Genomic DNA, 16020 nt, shown 5'->3' with positions numbered 1-16020 from the left:
AGCACAACTTGCAAAAGTTTTACGGTGTATGAAATGTTTGGGGAAATGGGTGATGTGCTCTTGCTGTTGAGCCAGGCCTGCTGCAAATAGGAGCTGGGTGGGTAGCCGTGACCTAATCCCTCAGCCTAACCCACCTCATGATTGTTCTGAGGATAAAAGGGTAGAGGTGCATGGGGAGAATCTTGTATGTCACTCTGAGCTCCTTGGAGGGAAAAAACCAAGATTAAAATATAATAATGCAAAGAGAACTGAAACCTTCTTGGAGTGGGAGTGTTGGAGCCACTTCAAACATTACAGTGTTAGGTGTATGCCTAAGATGCTTCCATTGTCCATATAAAAATGTAAATTCTGAGCAAGAAATGCATGTGCTATGTATTATGCAGGTACACTCGGGCAGGGGTCTCCGTAGCTTGTGTGTATGTACACACACACACACACACACACACACAGAGAGAGAGAGAGAGAGAGAGAGAGAGAGAGAGAGAGAGAGAGAGAGAGAGAGAGAGAAGCAATCCTGGCATTTGTAGCTGTTCAAAATGGCTTTTGAACTGGAAGAGGGATGGAGTGTACTTGCAATTCCCAGATGGTCATTCATCCCTACACTGACCAGACCTACTTGGTTTCAGCAAAGTAAACTTTTGTTTTTCTTTTAGAATTTTATTAAGTAAACAAGTTCAAATGCTGACAAAACATACTTGCAAGGTGGTGATGTGTGCCTTCACATGATGCCTCAGGAATGTCCCCAGGTCAGCTTTAAGCTGGCTAGTCTAAGCTCTTTCCCACCCAGATAGTTCTTTCTCTTAATTGTTTTAAGTATGGTCTCTGTGAGAAATAATAACATGTAATAGGTCCCTTTTATGCAAATAAGCAAGTGCCTAGGCATGTCCCATGCATATGCACACTGCCCCTTGGTTATAGATGGCCAACCACAGCACTATCCCTTGCTGATACTGTCCAATAGGTCAGGTGTGGTCCACACAAAACCAGCTTGCTGTAGTTTAACCCCTGCTCAGTCATGCCTTTTACCTCTCAGCACTAGTAGTGAGTTACTAGGCAAGCCAAGTTAATAACTAACAGGCTGAGCAACTGTGGCCTGGAAGGGCCAAAGGTGGATGTTCAGATGCTTATGGCCAGTGAAGGGTGTAAATAAAGGAAGGGGAGGAATTGGAGATATATTCAGTTGCTAGGTCACTTTCCAGCACAAAGGAAAAAGACAGACAGCATGAACAAAGTCAACCGGGCTTCTAAAAGCATCCTTCCCCATGCTCGTAAAGGGCCAGAATTTCCTCCCTGGCCCCTGATCTGCTTGTTGGCCTTGCAGGTGAGTTGGGTTGCTTGGAGTGGGCGGGTGTAGCACAACACCCAAGAGGAAACATATCCTGCAAAAAGGGTATCACAAGTCTTTGTGTTGTGTTTGCTGCAATGCAGACAAACATTGCAACTCTGGAGAATCGCAAAAAGTGAGGAGCATCTTGTTGGGGGAAAAAGAGCAGTGATGAACCAATGGTCGTCTCTGATGCAATATATGCTGGAATGTGATTCCAGGGTTTGGGCTGTTTTTCATTAAATCCTGACCTGCAGATACTAGGTGAAGTTTGGAACTGTCAATGAGGCAGAAATTGGTGTTAGCAACTGTACAGTACTTTGATGTGGGTCTCATTAAAGAAAGTGGCAATGTATGAGTGGCAGCAAGGCCAGCATCTGAAGCTTTGGGTGTGGCTGAGACACACTGTTGGGCTTAAGTGTATTGTGCCATCTTCTCATAGCTGCCAAGTTTTCCCTTTTCTCGCGAGGAAGCCTATTCAGCATAAAGGAAAATCCCTGTAAAAAAGGGATAACTTGGCAGCTATGCATCTTCTAGGGAAGGGTGAAGGTGCTCACAAGGCCATGGCTCAGACCAACTTCTTGTTCCTTCCTAGCATCTCCTGGTCCAGGTATCTTTTCTCTGCGTCTTTCACTTTTTCTTCATCGCCACCCTCCCCGGCAAGATGCTGAATGGTACTCCATGTTGGAATGAACTTCTAGCATGCAACCTTTTTGCCTGTGGCATAGCCACAGCCTTTCAGTGTGGATTGGGAACCAGGTAAGCTGGCTCTAGGCAACCCTTGACCCATTAGAATCCCACAGCCTTGCTGCCTTCTTGGTTGGGGAGACTGGGGTGGCCTTCTATTACTAGAAGTCTAAGCAGGGACTAGTATTCTGGAAAATGCCTAGTTCTACACAGCTTCTAGTTAGCAGCGTCTTCCCTTAGGCTTTGTCCATTCCTTGTAGCAGGATCTCCCCTTTGTCTTTCCTGCAGGTTGCCGCTGGTTCAGGCTCCATCTTTTGAGTTCCTTATCCCAGCCATGATACACACCCAACATGTGGCTCCCTTTCTCCAGTCAAAAGGAAACAGTGAGTTATAGGCAAAAGCACCCAGTCCTCTCCCAAATACTCAGCCACCAGCACAGGACACTGCAATCACAGGGCAAGGATGGCAATGTTTCCAAATGCCATCTCTTTTGAGTTTTGGATTCAGCAAGAATGGTAACCAGCCATCAGTGGCTGCTGTTTTGTTGCACAGTGAATACTCACGTCTTAGTGCTGAATCATATATTCCAAAAATAACCACATTGTTCAACTGGGCAGACTTAGGTGTGTAATTTGCCTTTCTGGATCAGAACAATTGCCGTCAAGTCCAGCCTTCTGTCCAACAGTAGTTGATCACATGCTTTTTGAAAAGCTCACAAGCTATCCTCTGCTGCTTTTTTGCCACTAGCTTTTGACAATTAAAGGTGTACTGCCTCAGATCTTCTTCTTCTTCTTCTTCTTCTTCTTCTTCTTCTTCTTCTTCTTCTTCTTCTTCTTCTTCTTCTTCTTCTTCTTCTTCTTCTTCTTCTTCTTCTTCTCCTTTATACCCCACCCATCTGGCTGGGTTTCCCTGGCCACTCTGGGCGGCTTCCAACAAATATAAAAAGACATTAAAATATCACAGATTAAAAACTTCCCTAAACAGGGCTGCCTTTAGGTGTTTTCTAAATGTCAGGTAGTTGTTCATCTCCCTGACCTCTGGTGGAAGGGCGTTCCACAGGGCGGGCGCCACTACCGAGAAGGCCCTCTGCCTGGTTCCCTGTAGCTTTGCTTCTCGCAGTGAGGGAACCGCCAGAAGGCCCTCGGCACTGGATCTCAGTGTCCGGGCTGAGCAATGTGGGTGGAGACGCTCCTTCAGGTATATAGGACTGAGGCCGTTTAGGGCTTTAAAGGTCAGCACCAACACTTTGAATTGTGTTCGGAAATGTACTGGGAGCCAATGTAGGTCTCTTAGGACCGGTGTTATGTGGTCTCGGCAGCCGCTCCCAGTCACCAGTCTAGCTGCCGCATTCTGGATTAATTGCAGTTTCCGGGTCACCTTCAAAGAGATTTAATTTCACTGTCATAGCTAGCAGTCCTTGACAAGTCCATGCTTCCACAGATTGAGAAGCCTCTCCCCATGTCAGTGTGGCCACTACCACATCATTTAGCCATGAACCCCGTATATTACATGAAGTACGGTACTTCCTTTTGTCTGTTGGTGGCAAGTATTGTGTGCAAGAAATTTCTCTACACATCCTCTCCAGTTCTTTTACAATTCTTTGCCATGCTCTCCCTCTGTTGTCTGTCTTTCTAAATGAGAAAAACACATTTCAGTCTCATCCCCTTGTATGTCAAAGGGATGCAATTGTCAGTGTTTGACGCCAGTGACTGGTTTAAGCCCTTTATCCTTGTTTTCCTCCGCTACATATTCCTCAATAATCCTTGCTTATCCCGCACATCAGCATTCCATTCAGAAGCAATGACTTCTGCAGATCAATTTTAAAACATCTGCAATCTGCTTAACACTAACTTGAATTCTGGGATCTTCCTCTTCTCCTCATTGCGTTCTTCATTTCACTGTATTCCCAACTCATTGTCCTTGCTTCTCTTTCAGGCACTGAGGCCCCCGACATATGTGCCGGGCCAGATTGTGAAAACTCAAGAAACTGGGATCAGTTACTCCATGAGGTTGGTAGCTTTGATTGGTTAAACCCCAATACAGAGAGGCTGGCATCAGTGGTGGTGGGGTTGGGGGTTGGGGTTAGGCACCAGGAAGACAGGGTCTCTTGGGTCCCTTTGTACATAAGATACCAGCTTGGTGGGTGTGCCAAAGTCATGGCAGCACCCACTTTCCTCCAAGGAACTTAAGGGAGTGTAGAATTTTTTCCTTCCCCTTTTATCCCCTGTGAGGTAAGTTAGACTGTGACTGGCCCAAGGTCACCCAGTAAGTTTCATGGCTGAATGGGAATTCGAACTCTGGTGCTGGGCCTAGTCTATCACTCTAACCACTTTTCAGCCCGACAACAACACTCCAGGAAAGGGTGAAGCAGGGCCAATGAGGGGTGTCACCTGGAGAGTGGGAGGGGGTGTGGTGTGGCAAGAGTTCCGAGCATCAGATAGAGATGCTTGGAGGCCCACATCTGGTCCCCAGTCCTAAAATTCCACACCCCTGTTTTGTAACTTGACCCTGTTCTGCCTGTTTTTCCCCTTCCAGGTTTCAGGTGCAGTGCTGATTTCCGCTCTGGTGCAGGTGGCATTGGGGATGTCAGGTGCCTGTGGGTGGATTACCCATCGCTGCGGACCCATGGTTCTGGCCCCAAGCCTTTCTGTCATTGGACTTTCAGCATACAGACCTGCTGCTCTTCTCTGCTCTGAAAACTGGGGAGTTGCCTTGCTGTAAGTTCAGACTGCTGACTGCTAGCTCTCTTCAAAAGACCAGCCAGTTCCAGTAACTGTGCTTCATGCCCTCTCAAAAGGAGGTTTTGAAGGGAATGAATGAGGCATATTGGGCTGGAATTGAAATTCGGACAGTCACCAACTTTCTCACACTAAAATTGCCAGATTCAAATTCAAATGTAAGCCAAAAGTCTTAAAACCTAAGGTTGGAACCAAAGACATGTCAGCTGAAGGGGATGGGGGGAAAGGTGGCTTTCCTATCGTCTCCTTTCACTCCCCACCCCATTCAGGAGCCATTCCCCAATGATGAAAAAGTATAGGGTTTCAAAACTTGAGGTCCTCCTTATGGGATAAGGTCACATCCATTCCATAAAGCACCATACTATACTATACCATACTATAAAGAATCCTGTGAAGTGCTCCCAACACCTTTAACAGACTAAAGTTCCCAGGAGTCCCTGGGGGAAGCAATGTGCTTTAAATGTCTGGTGCGGATGTGACTCGAGTTGTGCAGAACGTTTGAGATTCTGGAGTAATTTGTTTTAATATTTGTTTCTTCTCTAACATTAGTGCTGGGATGGGAATCCCAGAAAACATTGTTCATTCCCAGAGTTTTCCCAACAATATTTATTTTATTTATTTATTACATTTATACACCACCTTTTTCTCCAAGCTACTCAAGGTGGTGTACATGGTTATTTTCTCCTCACAAAAACCCCGTGAGGTAGGTTAGGCTAAGAGATGGTGGCTGGTCCAAGGTCACCCAGTGAGCTTCATGACTGAGTAGGGATTCGAACCCTGGGCTCCCCGGTCATAGTCCAAAACCCTAAGCATTAGGGCAGGCACCCCCAAACTCGACCTTCCAGCTGTTTTGGGACTACAATTCCCATCATCCCTGACCACTGGTCCTGTTAGCTAGGGATGATGGGAGTTGTAGTCCCAAAACAGCTGGAGGGCCGGGTTTGGGGATGCCTGCATTAGGGAATGGAAAAAGAACATTGGGTAGTATTGGGGAAAGGAGTAGCTACTCAACTGAGTAACCTTTTGGAGCAGAGCTGTTCTCATAGCAGCTCTTGGGATTTACATATTCTCTGTGTTAGGACCAAGCACCCTATATTCCTAGGGCAGTGCTTTGCTGAATATCACTCATGATCTCTTTTTAGGCTTGTGTTGCTGTGCGTTTTGCTATCCCAACACCTGGCTTCCTGCCGACTGCCCATTTGCCAGTGGAGCCAAGCAAGAGGGCTCACTATAAAATCGGGCAGCCCAGCCCTGCACTTTTTTTCGGTATGAATTAATGAACTAAACAGTACAGCCAAACATGGCTCCCTTCTCCACTTTCCTCTTCCCCTTCCCCTGTTATATCCCACTCCCCAAATCTCCAATATTTCCAAAGCCCTGAGCTGAGAAATATGGCACAGCTTAATCTTTGGCATTATGCAGATGGATCCAGGGACAGCCTGAGGGGCAGGCAGGCAAATTCTCACTTTCAGTCTTGCATTCCTATAGATTCTGCTGCCCTTCTCTGGGATCTGGCTTGTCTGTGGGATGCTGAGACCTGTTCCAACCCCTTGGGACGTGTTGCATCCTTCCACACGCCACTTAACCCTCACCAACAGCACCCTGCCGTCCCCATGGCTCAAGCTGCCTTACCCAGGTAATAAATGGCTTAACAATACTTTGCCCTTTCATTGGCTTAGTGGCTGGACTTCACTTCTCATCTTTTCTATCTCTATGTCTCGCAGGTGCACAGGGCTGGCCAGTACTTAGTACCCGTGCCATTGGCATTGGTGCTGCTATGGGTGTTACCGCAAGCATGAATTCTGTGGGCTGCTATCTGCTGTGCAGCAAGTCCCTATGGGATCCACCCCCACCACAGCATTTGTGCAACAGAGGGCTCTGCACTGAGGGCCTTGGCACCCTCCTGTCAGCTGTGCTGGGCAGTGTGTCTGGAACGGCATCCAGCATGCCCAATGCTTGTGCCGGCAGACTGACCCAGGTAAGAGCATGGGTCGAGATCATGGATTCTATTATGCAGGTTCAGAGTAGGTACTGAGATGTCCCATGGATCGCTCTCCTCCAACAATTGGTACATGAGCTCCCGTTTCAGAGATTGCCTTAAGTCTTGCCTTCCCCCATTAATATCTGAAGCTGCCTGATGCTGAGTCAGAGGCAATTGGTCCTTCTACCCCAGTATTGTTTTCTCTGGCTGGTAGTGGCAGCAGCCCTTCTAAAGGTCTTGTTGTTCAAGTCTTGTTTTAACATATAAAACCCTGAACAACGCTATACGTCTGCAATATTAATTATCTGGAGAAATTCCACTTGTACCACACCCTACAGCAGAGATTTCCAAACTGTGTAGCTACACATTAGTGTTGGCTGCCGTGTGTAGGTGTGTCGTGCGAATGCTCCCTGCACTCCTCCTGGGGCTGCAAAGGGAGCGGGCAGCCCGCCGGTTTCCTAGAAAAACTGAATTACTGTGTCACAAAATGATGCATGTCTACAGAATGCGCGGTGAAGTAAAGAAGGGAGACCTACATTAAGTGGAATCAGAACCAATGATGGGAAGCAACAGCTACCCTATTTTTCTGTGTATAAGACTATATCCCCACCCCCCCAAAAAAATTAAGTTTAAAATTGGGGGTCGTCTTATAGACAGAATGTTTAAAATATTTATTTCTTAATTTTGGGCTCAAAAAATAGGGGCCGTCTTATACATGGGGGCATCTTATAAACAGAAAATTTGGTAATTATTGTTTTGTCTCCATCTTGCTCCCTGTTGAGTTCTACAAGAGGCACAGACTAGGGAGGGGGACAGATGGTGCCACCCCCTAGGCTGGTTGTAAGAAAGGAGGCGGGTGAGGGTTGGCTAAGGGCAGATTGAGTTTGGTGGGCCAGTGCCCCAAGTGCCCTAATGGACCAGCCTCCACTGCACATACAGAAGCCAACTGGATGGACGGTTGACTCTTACTTCAACCCTGGGGATAGGATAGGCTGTGAGATAATAGGAGGGGGCATAGCTGCCAAGTTTTCCCTTTTCTTACGAGGAAGCCTATACGAGGAAGTCCCCCGCCCTGCCCACTATAGTTATCCTGTAGAATGCAGAATGTTCTGTGAAGTACCATGCCTGGAGAGACCTGAGGTCATGGGTTTTCAAGGTTCCAGTCTCATGCCCTGTTTCCTACATTCAGGCTCCCTCATGCCGTGCAGTGTGGATCAGTGCGTTGGCGTGTGTACTGTTGGGACTGTCTCCTCGGCTCATGGGAATTCTTACCACCATCCCTCTGGCAATTCATGGTAATAAATGCTTCCTCTCCTCTTCTCTACCTGCCACCTAGCCAGCCCACCCCCTCCGCGTTTGGGGCATCTCTCTGCTGCCTACTTTATAATTCATATTGGAGAGATGAATCTATCCAGCCCTCTCTGAAGCCCACCAACTGCTTGCTCCAAATGCTTCGCAACTATCTGCTGCTGCCTTGTAACCTACTCCCGCCACCCCAGAACCACTCCATTGACTCAAAGGCCTTCAAGTCCTTGTCCTTTCTGGGGCTTTCTTCTGATGAGGAGGATGCTCCTTCCCTGGACATTTTCTCCACCACCAAGAGAAGACTGGTTCAAGCTCCAGACCAGGATCCTCTCTGCCCATTTTTAATTCCCCAATACAGCAAAAGGGTGGAGTGAAAGATCTGAGGCAGAGAACACATTCTCATGTTGGCTTTTCCAAACTACTTATTGGCTGCGTGTACATATTATACATTCAAAGCACAATTTGGGGGCGTTCTTTCCCTCTGAGCACTAAATTTGTTAAGGGTTGCTGGGAACTGTAACCCAGGATAAACTACAATGTCCATAATTATTTGAGAGAGAGAAAGACTGTACTTTGAATGTGCTTTAGAGGTGCACAACCATTATCTTCCACTACTATGTAAGGCATTGGCTGCCCTAGACATAAATGAGGGTCCTATGCTCCTTCCAAGGTGACTTAGTTTAAAGGAGGTTAAGTTCTCAGTCAAGGTTATCCTTGTGAAATGATATTTTACAGTCCTAAAGGGTGCCATTGCCAGCCAACAAATTCTATAACCTAGAGGCAGCCTAGTGTGGGTGCACTTCCTGGCTAGGTTACCAGTTATGTATTGCCAAAAAAGACAGCAATTTTCATAAGATGATGATGATGGTGGTGGGGTGTGTGTGTGTGTACAAATTTAGAAATAATAGCTATAATTTCAATTTTAAAAACCTGCATCTTACTAGAGTGGGGGAGACACCAGGTGATGCTGTTTATGGGCAAATTCAAGGCTCCTGCTCTATTTTTATGGTTACTCATATTTAAATTGGACATGGACCAGACAACCCTCAAACAGAGGACACCTTCAGACAGAGGACTGCCCTCTGTAAAGAAGGGCATATGACCACCTTATACCTGGCTGATCTGATGGATAGCATGGGAAGGCTTTCCTTTCCCTCTCCATTCATTGCCCTTTTCCTTTTCCAAAGTCAGTTCAGCTACTTTGTTATGCTTCTTTCTCCCTTGTTATCCTCAGGAGGAGTGCTATGTGTGACATACAGCATGGCTGTGGGCACCGGTGTCTCTTACTTCCAGTATACAAACATTGACTCGGGCAGGAACATCTTCATTGTGGGCTTCACCATGTTCATGGGTCTGCTGGTTCCGAAGTGGCTCTTCACGGCACCAGGGTCCCTGGCCACAGCTACAGGTGCCAAGAGGGGGGCAGGGGCTGGCATGCTCAGAGCTGTGGTGAGAAGAAAAGCTTGAGACTGCCTTCTGCAGGAAATTCAGAACCATAGTAGGGCCTTCAAGTTGTGTCCCTGTCTTGCAAAAAGCAGCTAGATCTGGGTGCAGGTAAAAATTGGGGGTTGGGCCATTTTTAAAGTTTTCACAAACTTTTGAATTTCCAAAGCTATCTGGACATTTTTGCACTTTGTGGTGTGTTCCCTTTTGGTTCTTTGCATCCCTTATTTATTTATTTTCTAAAACTGAATAATGAAATGATAATAATAATAATCTAATTAGTTGCATGTCAATGTTACACTGCACATTATTTCATTTTATTTAAAGCCAAATATTTTTATTTGCATGATATGTAGGAAGTACTTAGAATCATAAAGAGGAAGGACTATGTTAGATGATCCAAGTGCCCTATTTTCCAGAGACAGTCCCAGATTTACAGAAGCCATCCCAGTTTCTGATTTGATCCTCAAACGTCCCACTTTTCCTTCAGATGTCCCTATCAGAGAAATGTTGGAAGGTATGGAGTTAAGCGACCCTCCAAGCCAAGGAGATAAATAACTATACAACTTTTAGAAGACATCTGAAGGCAGCCCTGTATAAGGAAGTTTTTAATGTTTAATGTTACATTTTTATATATGTTGGAAGCTACCCAGAGTGGTTGCGGCAACCCAGTCAGATAGGTGTGGTATAAATAATAACATTATTATTATTATTATTATTATTATTATTATTATTATTATTATTATTATCGAATAGGACATCCTTATTTTCATCAGAGAAATGTTGGAGGTTATGCTATGCCTATGTCCCTATTCCTATACCTCTGAACTGAGCTGCATTGGTTTTTTAAAGACACCACCATGGTATATAATATTAACAGTGTAAATATTTAAATCAATAACTAGATAAATTGTTCTGGAAGCACCTTCACACATATGAAACTGCCCAAAAGTTAAGATTACCAAGTGAGGCTCTACTTCTACTACTTTAAGCAAGGTTAGACCCATGAATGTCTAGAACAGAGCCTTCCTTCTTGTGCATAGTAGCTTTGGAACTCCCTCTCTAGGGCAATTGCCAGGTTAACAACAATCGCTTTGGAGATGGTTGATAAAATACCTATTTATGCTTTTCCAGGCATTTTCATATTCGCTTGGAACCTTCTGTTGGTTCAAGGAAATAATAGATATAGATATAAAGGAGAATATAGATATAAAGGAGAATTCCTGCAAGTTAACAATGGTTTGATTACAAATGCTCAGATTCGTGTGCTTTTCCACACAACATTCAGAAAAAGTTGCACAGGAAGGAAAACTTGGTTTAGTTACGGTGGTGAGAGTTCTTAAATTATTGGTAAAGGTAAAGGGACCCCTGACCCCGTGACCGACTCTGGGGTTGCGCACTCATCTCGCATTATTGGCCGAAGGAGCCGGTGTATAGCTTCCAGGTCATGTGGCCAGCATGACAAAGCCGCTTCTGGCAAACCAGAGCAGCACATGGAAACACCGTTTACCTTCCCGCTGTAGCGGTTCCTATTTATCTACTTGCATTTTGACGTGCTTTCGAACTGCTAGGTTGGCAGGAGAATTATTGGTACAGGAACTCAAAAGTGGCTTGTAAGAATCATGTGGTCTGATCTGCAGCAACCAGGTCAGACCTCCTCACACATTGAGCTTCTCTAGTAGACTGGGGGTGAACAATATGCTCAATTACTCTTTTCCTCCCAAGGTGAGCTAAGCCTGGCAGGACATCTTACTCTATTGCAGGGGTGGCCAACTTCCAAGAGACTGCGATCTACTCACAGAGTTAAAAACTGGCAGTGATCTGGCAGGTCAAAGTTGTTGAGGTTTTTTAGGAAGGAGGAAGGCCCATTTTGAGGGGGTTCGGGTCAAAGTTGTTGAGTTTTTTCAGGGAGGAGGTATAATGTTGAGCTTTTTGTAGGTGAGCCACAGTTGTTCAGCTTCTTTGGAAGGAGCCAATGATCTACCAGTGATCTACTGCAGACGTCCAGTGATCTACTGGTAGATCACGATCTACCTGTTGGACATGCCTGCTCTATTGTACCTCTTCATGCATTAACTAGACTTAAGCCTGTTGGTTATCCCACACTTTCAGCTTTTGAATGGAAGCTTTTTTTTGCTACAGAAAATTATTTCTGACCCATTCTAGTTACAATGAATAACTATCTGAGGTTCTGTTGGATCGACTTAGGGATGTTGAATGCAAGGTACCACATTATGGCATTTCTAAGATAACTGTGATGTTCTCTCTGCAGGTTGTGTCCCTGTAGACCTCTTCCTCCTTTCTCTGTTGATGGTTCCGGCCTTTATAACTGGATTCCTATCCTTTTTCTTAGAGAACACAGTTTCCGGTAAGGAGGAAGTCACCAGTTACTTCATTTTGATATCTGATGAAGTGTGCATGCACACGAAAGCTCATACCAAAATAAAAACTTAGTTGGTCTTTAAGGTGCTACTGAAGGAATTTTTTTTATTTTGTTTCATTTTGATAGTTTTACTGTTATCCCTCTCTCAGTGCTCAACTCCAGATGAGTGTCTGCAGTAGGTCTTTTAATTAGTTGTAATGGTATTTCATTATAAACGGATAATCACTGCAGATAAGAAATGGTAGTGTGCATGTTTGCTGACATGCTGACCATAGATACCACTCAGACCTGGGAAACCTTAAGGGATAGCAGCATAGCTGCCAAGTTTTCCCTTTTCTCGCGAGGAAGCCTATTCAGCATAATGGAAAATCCCTTTAAAAAAGGGATAACTTGGCAGCTATGGATAGCAGCTGTTATGGTGGGAATTCTTTAAACATGGCCTGATTTGTAGTAGCAGTTGTTACTACGGTGACTGTAAGCATTTTGGCACAGGAACATACCAGTCTCAAAGTTTCAGTCTCAAAGTTGTTTTCAGTCTCAAAGTTGTTTTCTTACAACATCCTAGTGATATATGGGGACATTATGTTGCTTCATTCCCTCACCAGATAAAGTATGCTTATCTAAAGTGCGGAACAAGGCCTTCTTGATTGTGATGCCCCCAACTATGGAACTCTCACCCAATAGAGTTTAGATTATTTATTTATTTAATTTATTTATTTTATTCCTTTCATTTTCATTTAATTTACAAATGGGGGGAAAATAACAGCCATGAATAAGAATGGTTAGACTGGGAAATATGCCACATTTGTTCCATTAGACCTTTGATATATTTTAATTCCTTCCTGCTAATGTTTTGGTATTATTACCTTGTTTTATTGCTGACTGGTTTGATGGTTTAAAACAATCTACTTTAAATAAATTACATAATTTTGTAGACTGTATTGGAGAGGCCCTTTTAGGGGCTGAGAGGTGGCATGTACATAATGAATAAAGAATTATGGTGGTTATACCAGTTGGATAGAAATACTAAACGGTTGCAATCCATATTCCACAGTACAGTATATGGTTCTTCTAAGTTGTCCTGTCATTGTTTTTGTCAAGGCACCCTGCAAGAGCGTGGGCTGCTCAACTACTCATCAGCAAGCAAACCAGAGGCCAGAGAGAATTCCCTGCAGCAATGCAGAAACGGCTCTGCACAAAGAAATCAGCTGCCTCTAGTCCTACAAAAGCATCCACCACCTTCATGGCGTAAGGGCTTTCCTTTCTGTTTCCTCTGTCCCTTGGGGGACGACAAAGTGAAGATTGTGAACACTTACCCTCTGGAAGAATTGTGCCATTCAGAAGAGCAAACCACAGATCTGCTGCTGAAACCAGAAACAGTGGTGCTGGACACAGAACTGGAGCTGGAGAGTGGAGACAGTGCAAGAGCCTAACATTCCACAAAGGAATTTGGAGAATCATAAATATGGCAGACCAACAGCTAATGAGATGACCTCTCTATGCTGATCTCTAAATAGAAATACAGGTACTTGAAAAAATCTGGAAACAAATCTGGAGATCATGTGCATGCTTCTACATGTCTAAAATGGTTTCTGCAGCATCACCTTTGGGATTTCTCTTCTATGCCTCCGTGACAACTGGCATTAAGACTTCCCATTTAATGTCACTGCCTGTGGGAATGAAACTATCCCATACCAGCATGCAAGACCTAGGCCTGCATTACTGTAGCATGCCCCAGGGAATCTAGGGTAGAGGATGGACATATTTTCTATACTTCTGCCATTTTGTTTTTAAATGGATCAACAACACAATTCCAAGTGAAGAACTTGCCTAACACACTTTGTAACCCAGGGCTAGTTTCCTGTTGGGTACTGTATATTTCTTAGTTTAATAAAGTGGGACTCTCCTCCTTTCATAGGAGGGAGGGAGCTGTCATGAATCCCTCAAGGAGGCTACCATTCTTTAGCTGACCATGACCCCCGTTCTGTGACAAGGAGATAATAGACCTTTGGTGTCTCCCTCTTCCAGAAGTATAGAGATGCCCTGCCAGGGGTGGCATGATCCGTTTTGCCACTTAAGGCAAAATGGGAAGTACTGTCCCCACCCTGCCACCTGTCCCGTCACCTCTGCACCGTTTCAGAAGCAGCTCCGCAACATCTTGCAGAGTTTCAAAAATTGTCGAGATATTGCCAGAAATTGGCGACAGTGCTGGTGCTGCTTCTCTGCTGACGGCATGAGCTTAGCCAGGATTTTTGTTGGGAGAGGCAGGACTTGTTTTAGGGGGGCAGAACCAACATGATTGGCCAGTTATTGTTTTACTTGATTGGGGGCAGCTGCCCCTCGCCCGCCCTTGGCTATGCCCATGGCTGGGGGTGGAGGCAGTGGGGCAGGCAGGGCACTGCCTTGGGAGCTTCTCCTGCTGAGATGGCAGCCTCAGCACTCACCCACCACCACAATGACTGGGTTGGCCCTCTGCTTTACATAAGCAACCTGAGGGAGTGTGCATGTAAAGATTCTCACTAGTCACACCTTTAGAAAATATTATGTGCACCCCAATTCTCTGGGCAGTGAGGGCCACCGTGTATAGGGTTTTGATTCCCTTGAATGAGATAACTGGCAGCTCATTGGCATTTTGTGACGTGGTTTAATCACACATATACCCGATTTCTGAGGAAATTGTCAGCATAATGAAATCCTTAGAGAGGGATCCAACCCACCTTTGTCCCTTTTTTCAGTCTCAATTGGATGTGAATAAAAAAATGCACTCCTTTCCTGTTCACAAAGTTAATTTTAGTAACACATTCTATAACTGGGAATGGGGATGGTGCTCAGAAGATAACATATTTTCCCAAACCAGAAAATCATGTGGTCTACCACCAGGCTTCCTTGATCTGTGGTAAGGTAGCAAAGGCAGATAAAACACTGGCTTGGTAAGAAACACCTTTAGCTGAAACATCAAAGGAATGATACTACACCACCTGAATAAAATTAATAAATGCAAGCAAAGAATTAGAGGGCAGAACAATACTACACAACAGGTTCTCTGTCTCACAGATACACCAGTTTTGTAGGAGGTGCTCCATTAGGGTTGGCATATTTCAAAAAGTGAAAATCCGGACACAAAAGTTGTTGAGCATATTTTGCAAAATCTCTACCCAAAATGGTGTTTTTTAAGTATTTATATAAAATTGCGGGGGGGGGGGGGGAATCACAACTTCCTATATGGACTGCCATACGCCTGGGTTTCCCCAGACATTTCAAGTGCTTTTTGAAAATTTTGCCTGGACGCAATCTTAGAAGGACGAATGCATAGCTGCCAAGTTATCCCTTTTTTTAAGGGATTTTCCCTTATGCTGAATAGGCTTCCTCGCGAGAAAAGGGAAAACTTGGCAGCTATGCGAATGCCGGCAATGTCTAGGAAATTCTGGATGTATTGACAGCCCAATGCTCCATTGACATAACAAGGGCTTTTTGTCAGCCGAAACTCACCAGAACCCAGTTCCGGCACCTTTCTGGTGGGCACCATTGCCATTATAAAAGAACAAGGGAGGTGTTCATGGTGAGTTTCAACACTTTTTTTTCTAGAAAAACAGCACTGGACATAACCATCATTCTGTTGACATAGCTCCATCTCCACTAGCAGAGAGTAAAGGGTTGACCCTAAGATATATGCAACACCATAGAAGATAACAGGGTGGGCATATTTTGAAGAACAAAAAAGAGAATGCTATGATAGTCATTCAAAGCAAATTAATGCAATTTGTCTCAAATTTTACCCTGGAAAAAGTGGATGTATCCTGCAAAAAGAGGACACATGGCAACCCTAATAGAGGCATCATATGAAATACCAATCTCCTACTATGGAAAGCAACCACATCGGCAACATCATTTAGAAGGGCAGTGAAAACTTAAATTTTGCTAGGTGTTTTAAGAATCACCTGCTAGTTTTATTGTTGTTTTCCAGAAAACATTGTTGACTGTTGTTTTTGTTTTGCTGTATGTCATTTTGGGACCATCTTATTGAAAAGCAGTCTATTGGTGGGGAGTGCAGTTCTAGCCTCACTTTTTACCTGCAAGCCCTACTGAATTCAATAGGACTTAGTCAACACGTAAACCATTGTTTTTTTCTTTTGTATTTTTTTACAATCAAGCGGTGTGT

At 44.6% G+C, this 16020-nt stretch overlaps 1 protein-coding gene across 2 annotated transcripts; it reads left to right on the top strand.

The window, feature by feature from the left end:
• Positions 1–47: 47 nt before the first annotated feature.
• Positions 48–15048, top strand: SLC23A3 (solute carrier family 23 member 3). 2 transcript variants are annotated; one of them, XM_035127361.2, is made up of 12 exons: positions 48–1321; positions 1920–2083; positions 2300–2394; positions 3947–4020; positions 4547–4728; positions 5892–6015; positions 6238–6385; positions 6474–6727; positions 7920–8025; positions 9270–9443; positions 11751–11846; positions 12963–15048. In XM_035127361.2, the coding sequence occupies exons 1-12, from the start codon at positions 1223–1225 to the stop codon at positions 13292–13294; spliced, it is 1848 nt and encodes a 615-aa protein (XP_034983252.1). In that variant the 5' UTR covers positions 48–1222; the 3' UTR covers positions 13295–15048. The 2 variants fall into 2 exon arrangements, with proteins under 2 accessions (XP_034983252.1, XP_060134188.1); XM_060278205.1 differs by lacking the exon at positions 1920–2083 and having other exon boundaries at positions 1256–1321.
• Positions 15049–16020: the final 972 nt, after the last annotated feature.

Source organism: Zootoca vivipara, chromosome 1 (assembly GCF_963506605.1).
Source record: "Zootoca vivipara chromosome 1, rZooViv1.1, whole genome shotgun sequence".
Lineage (NCBI taxonomy): Eukaryota > Metazoa > Chordata > Lepidosauria > Squamata > Lacertidae > Zootoca > Zootoca vivipara.
This window is presented reverse-complemented; position numbering and strand designations above follow the sequence as displayed.

Bases quoted from the DNA above. Each gene is read 5' to 3' on its own strand.
- SLC23A3 (XM_035127361.2), top strand. From the start codon at position 1,223: ATGAACAAAGTCAACCGGGCTTCTAAAAGCATCCTTCCCCATGCTCGT. The intron at 2,395-3,946 runs GTGAGTTATAGG...CTTCTCTTTCAG, and splicing joins TCTCCAGTCAAAAGGAAACA to GCACTGAGGCCCCCGACATA. The intron at 6,386-6,473 runs GTAATAAATGGC...TATGTCTCGCAG, and splicing joins GCTCAAGCTGCCTTACCCAG to GTGCACAGGGCTGGCCAGTA.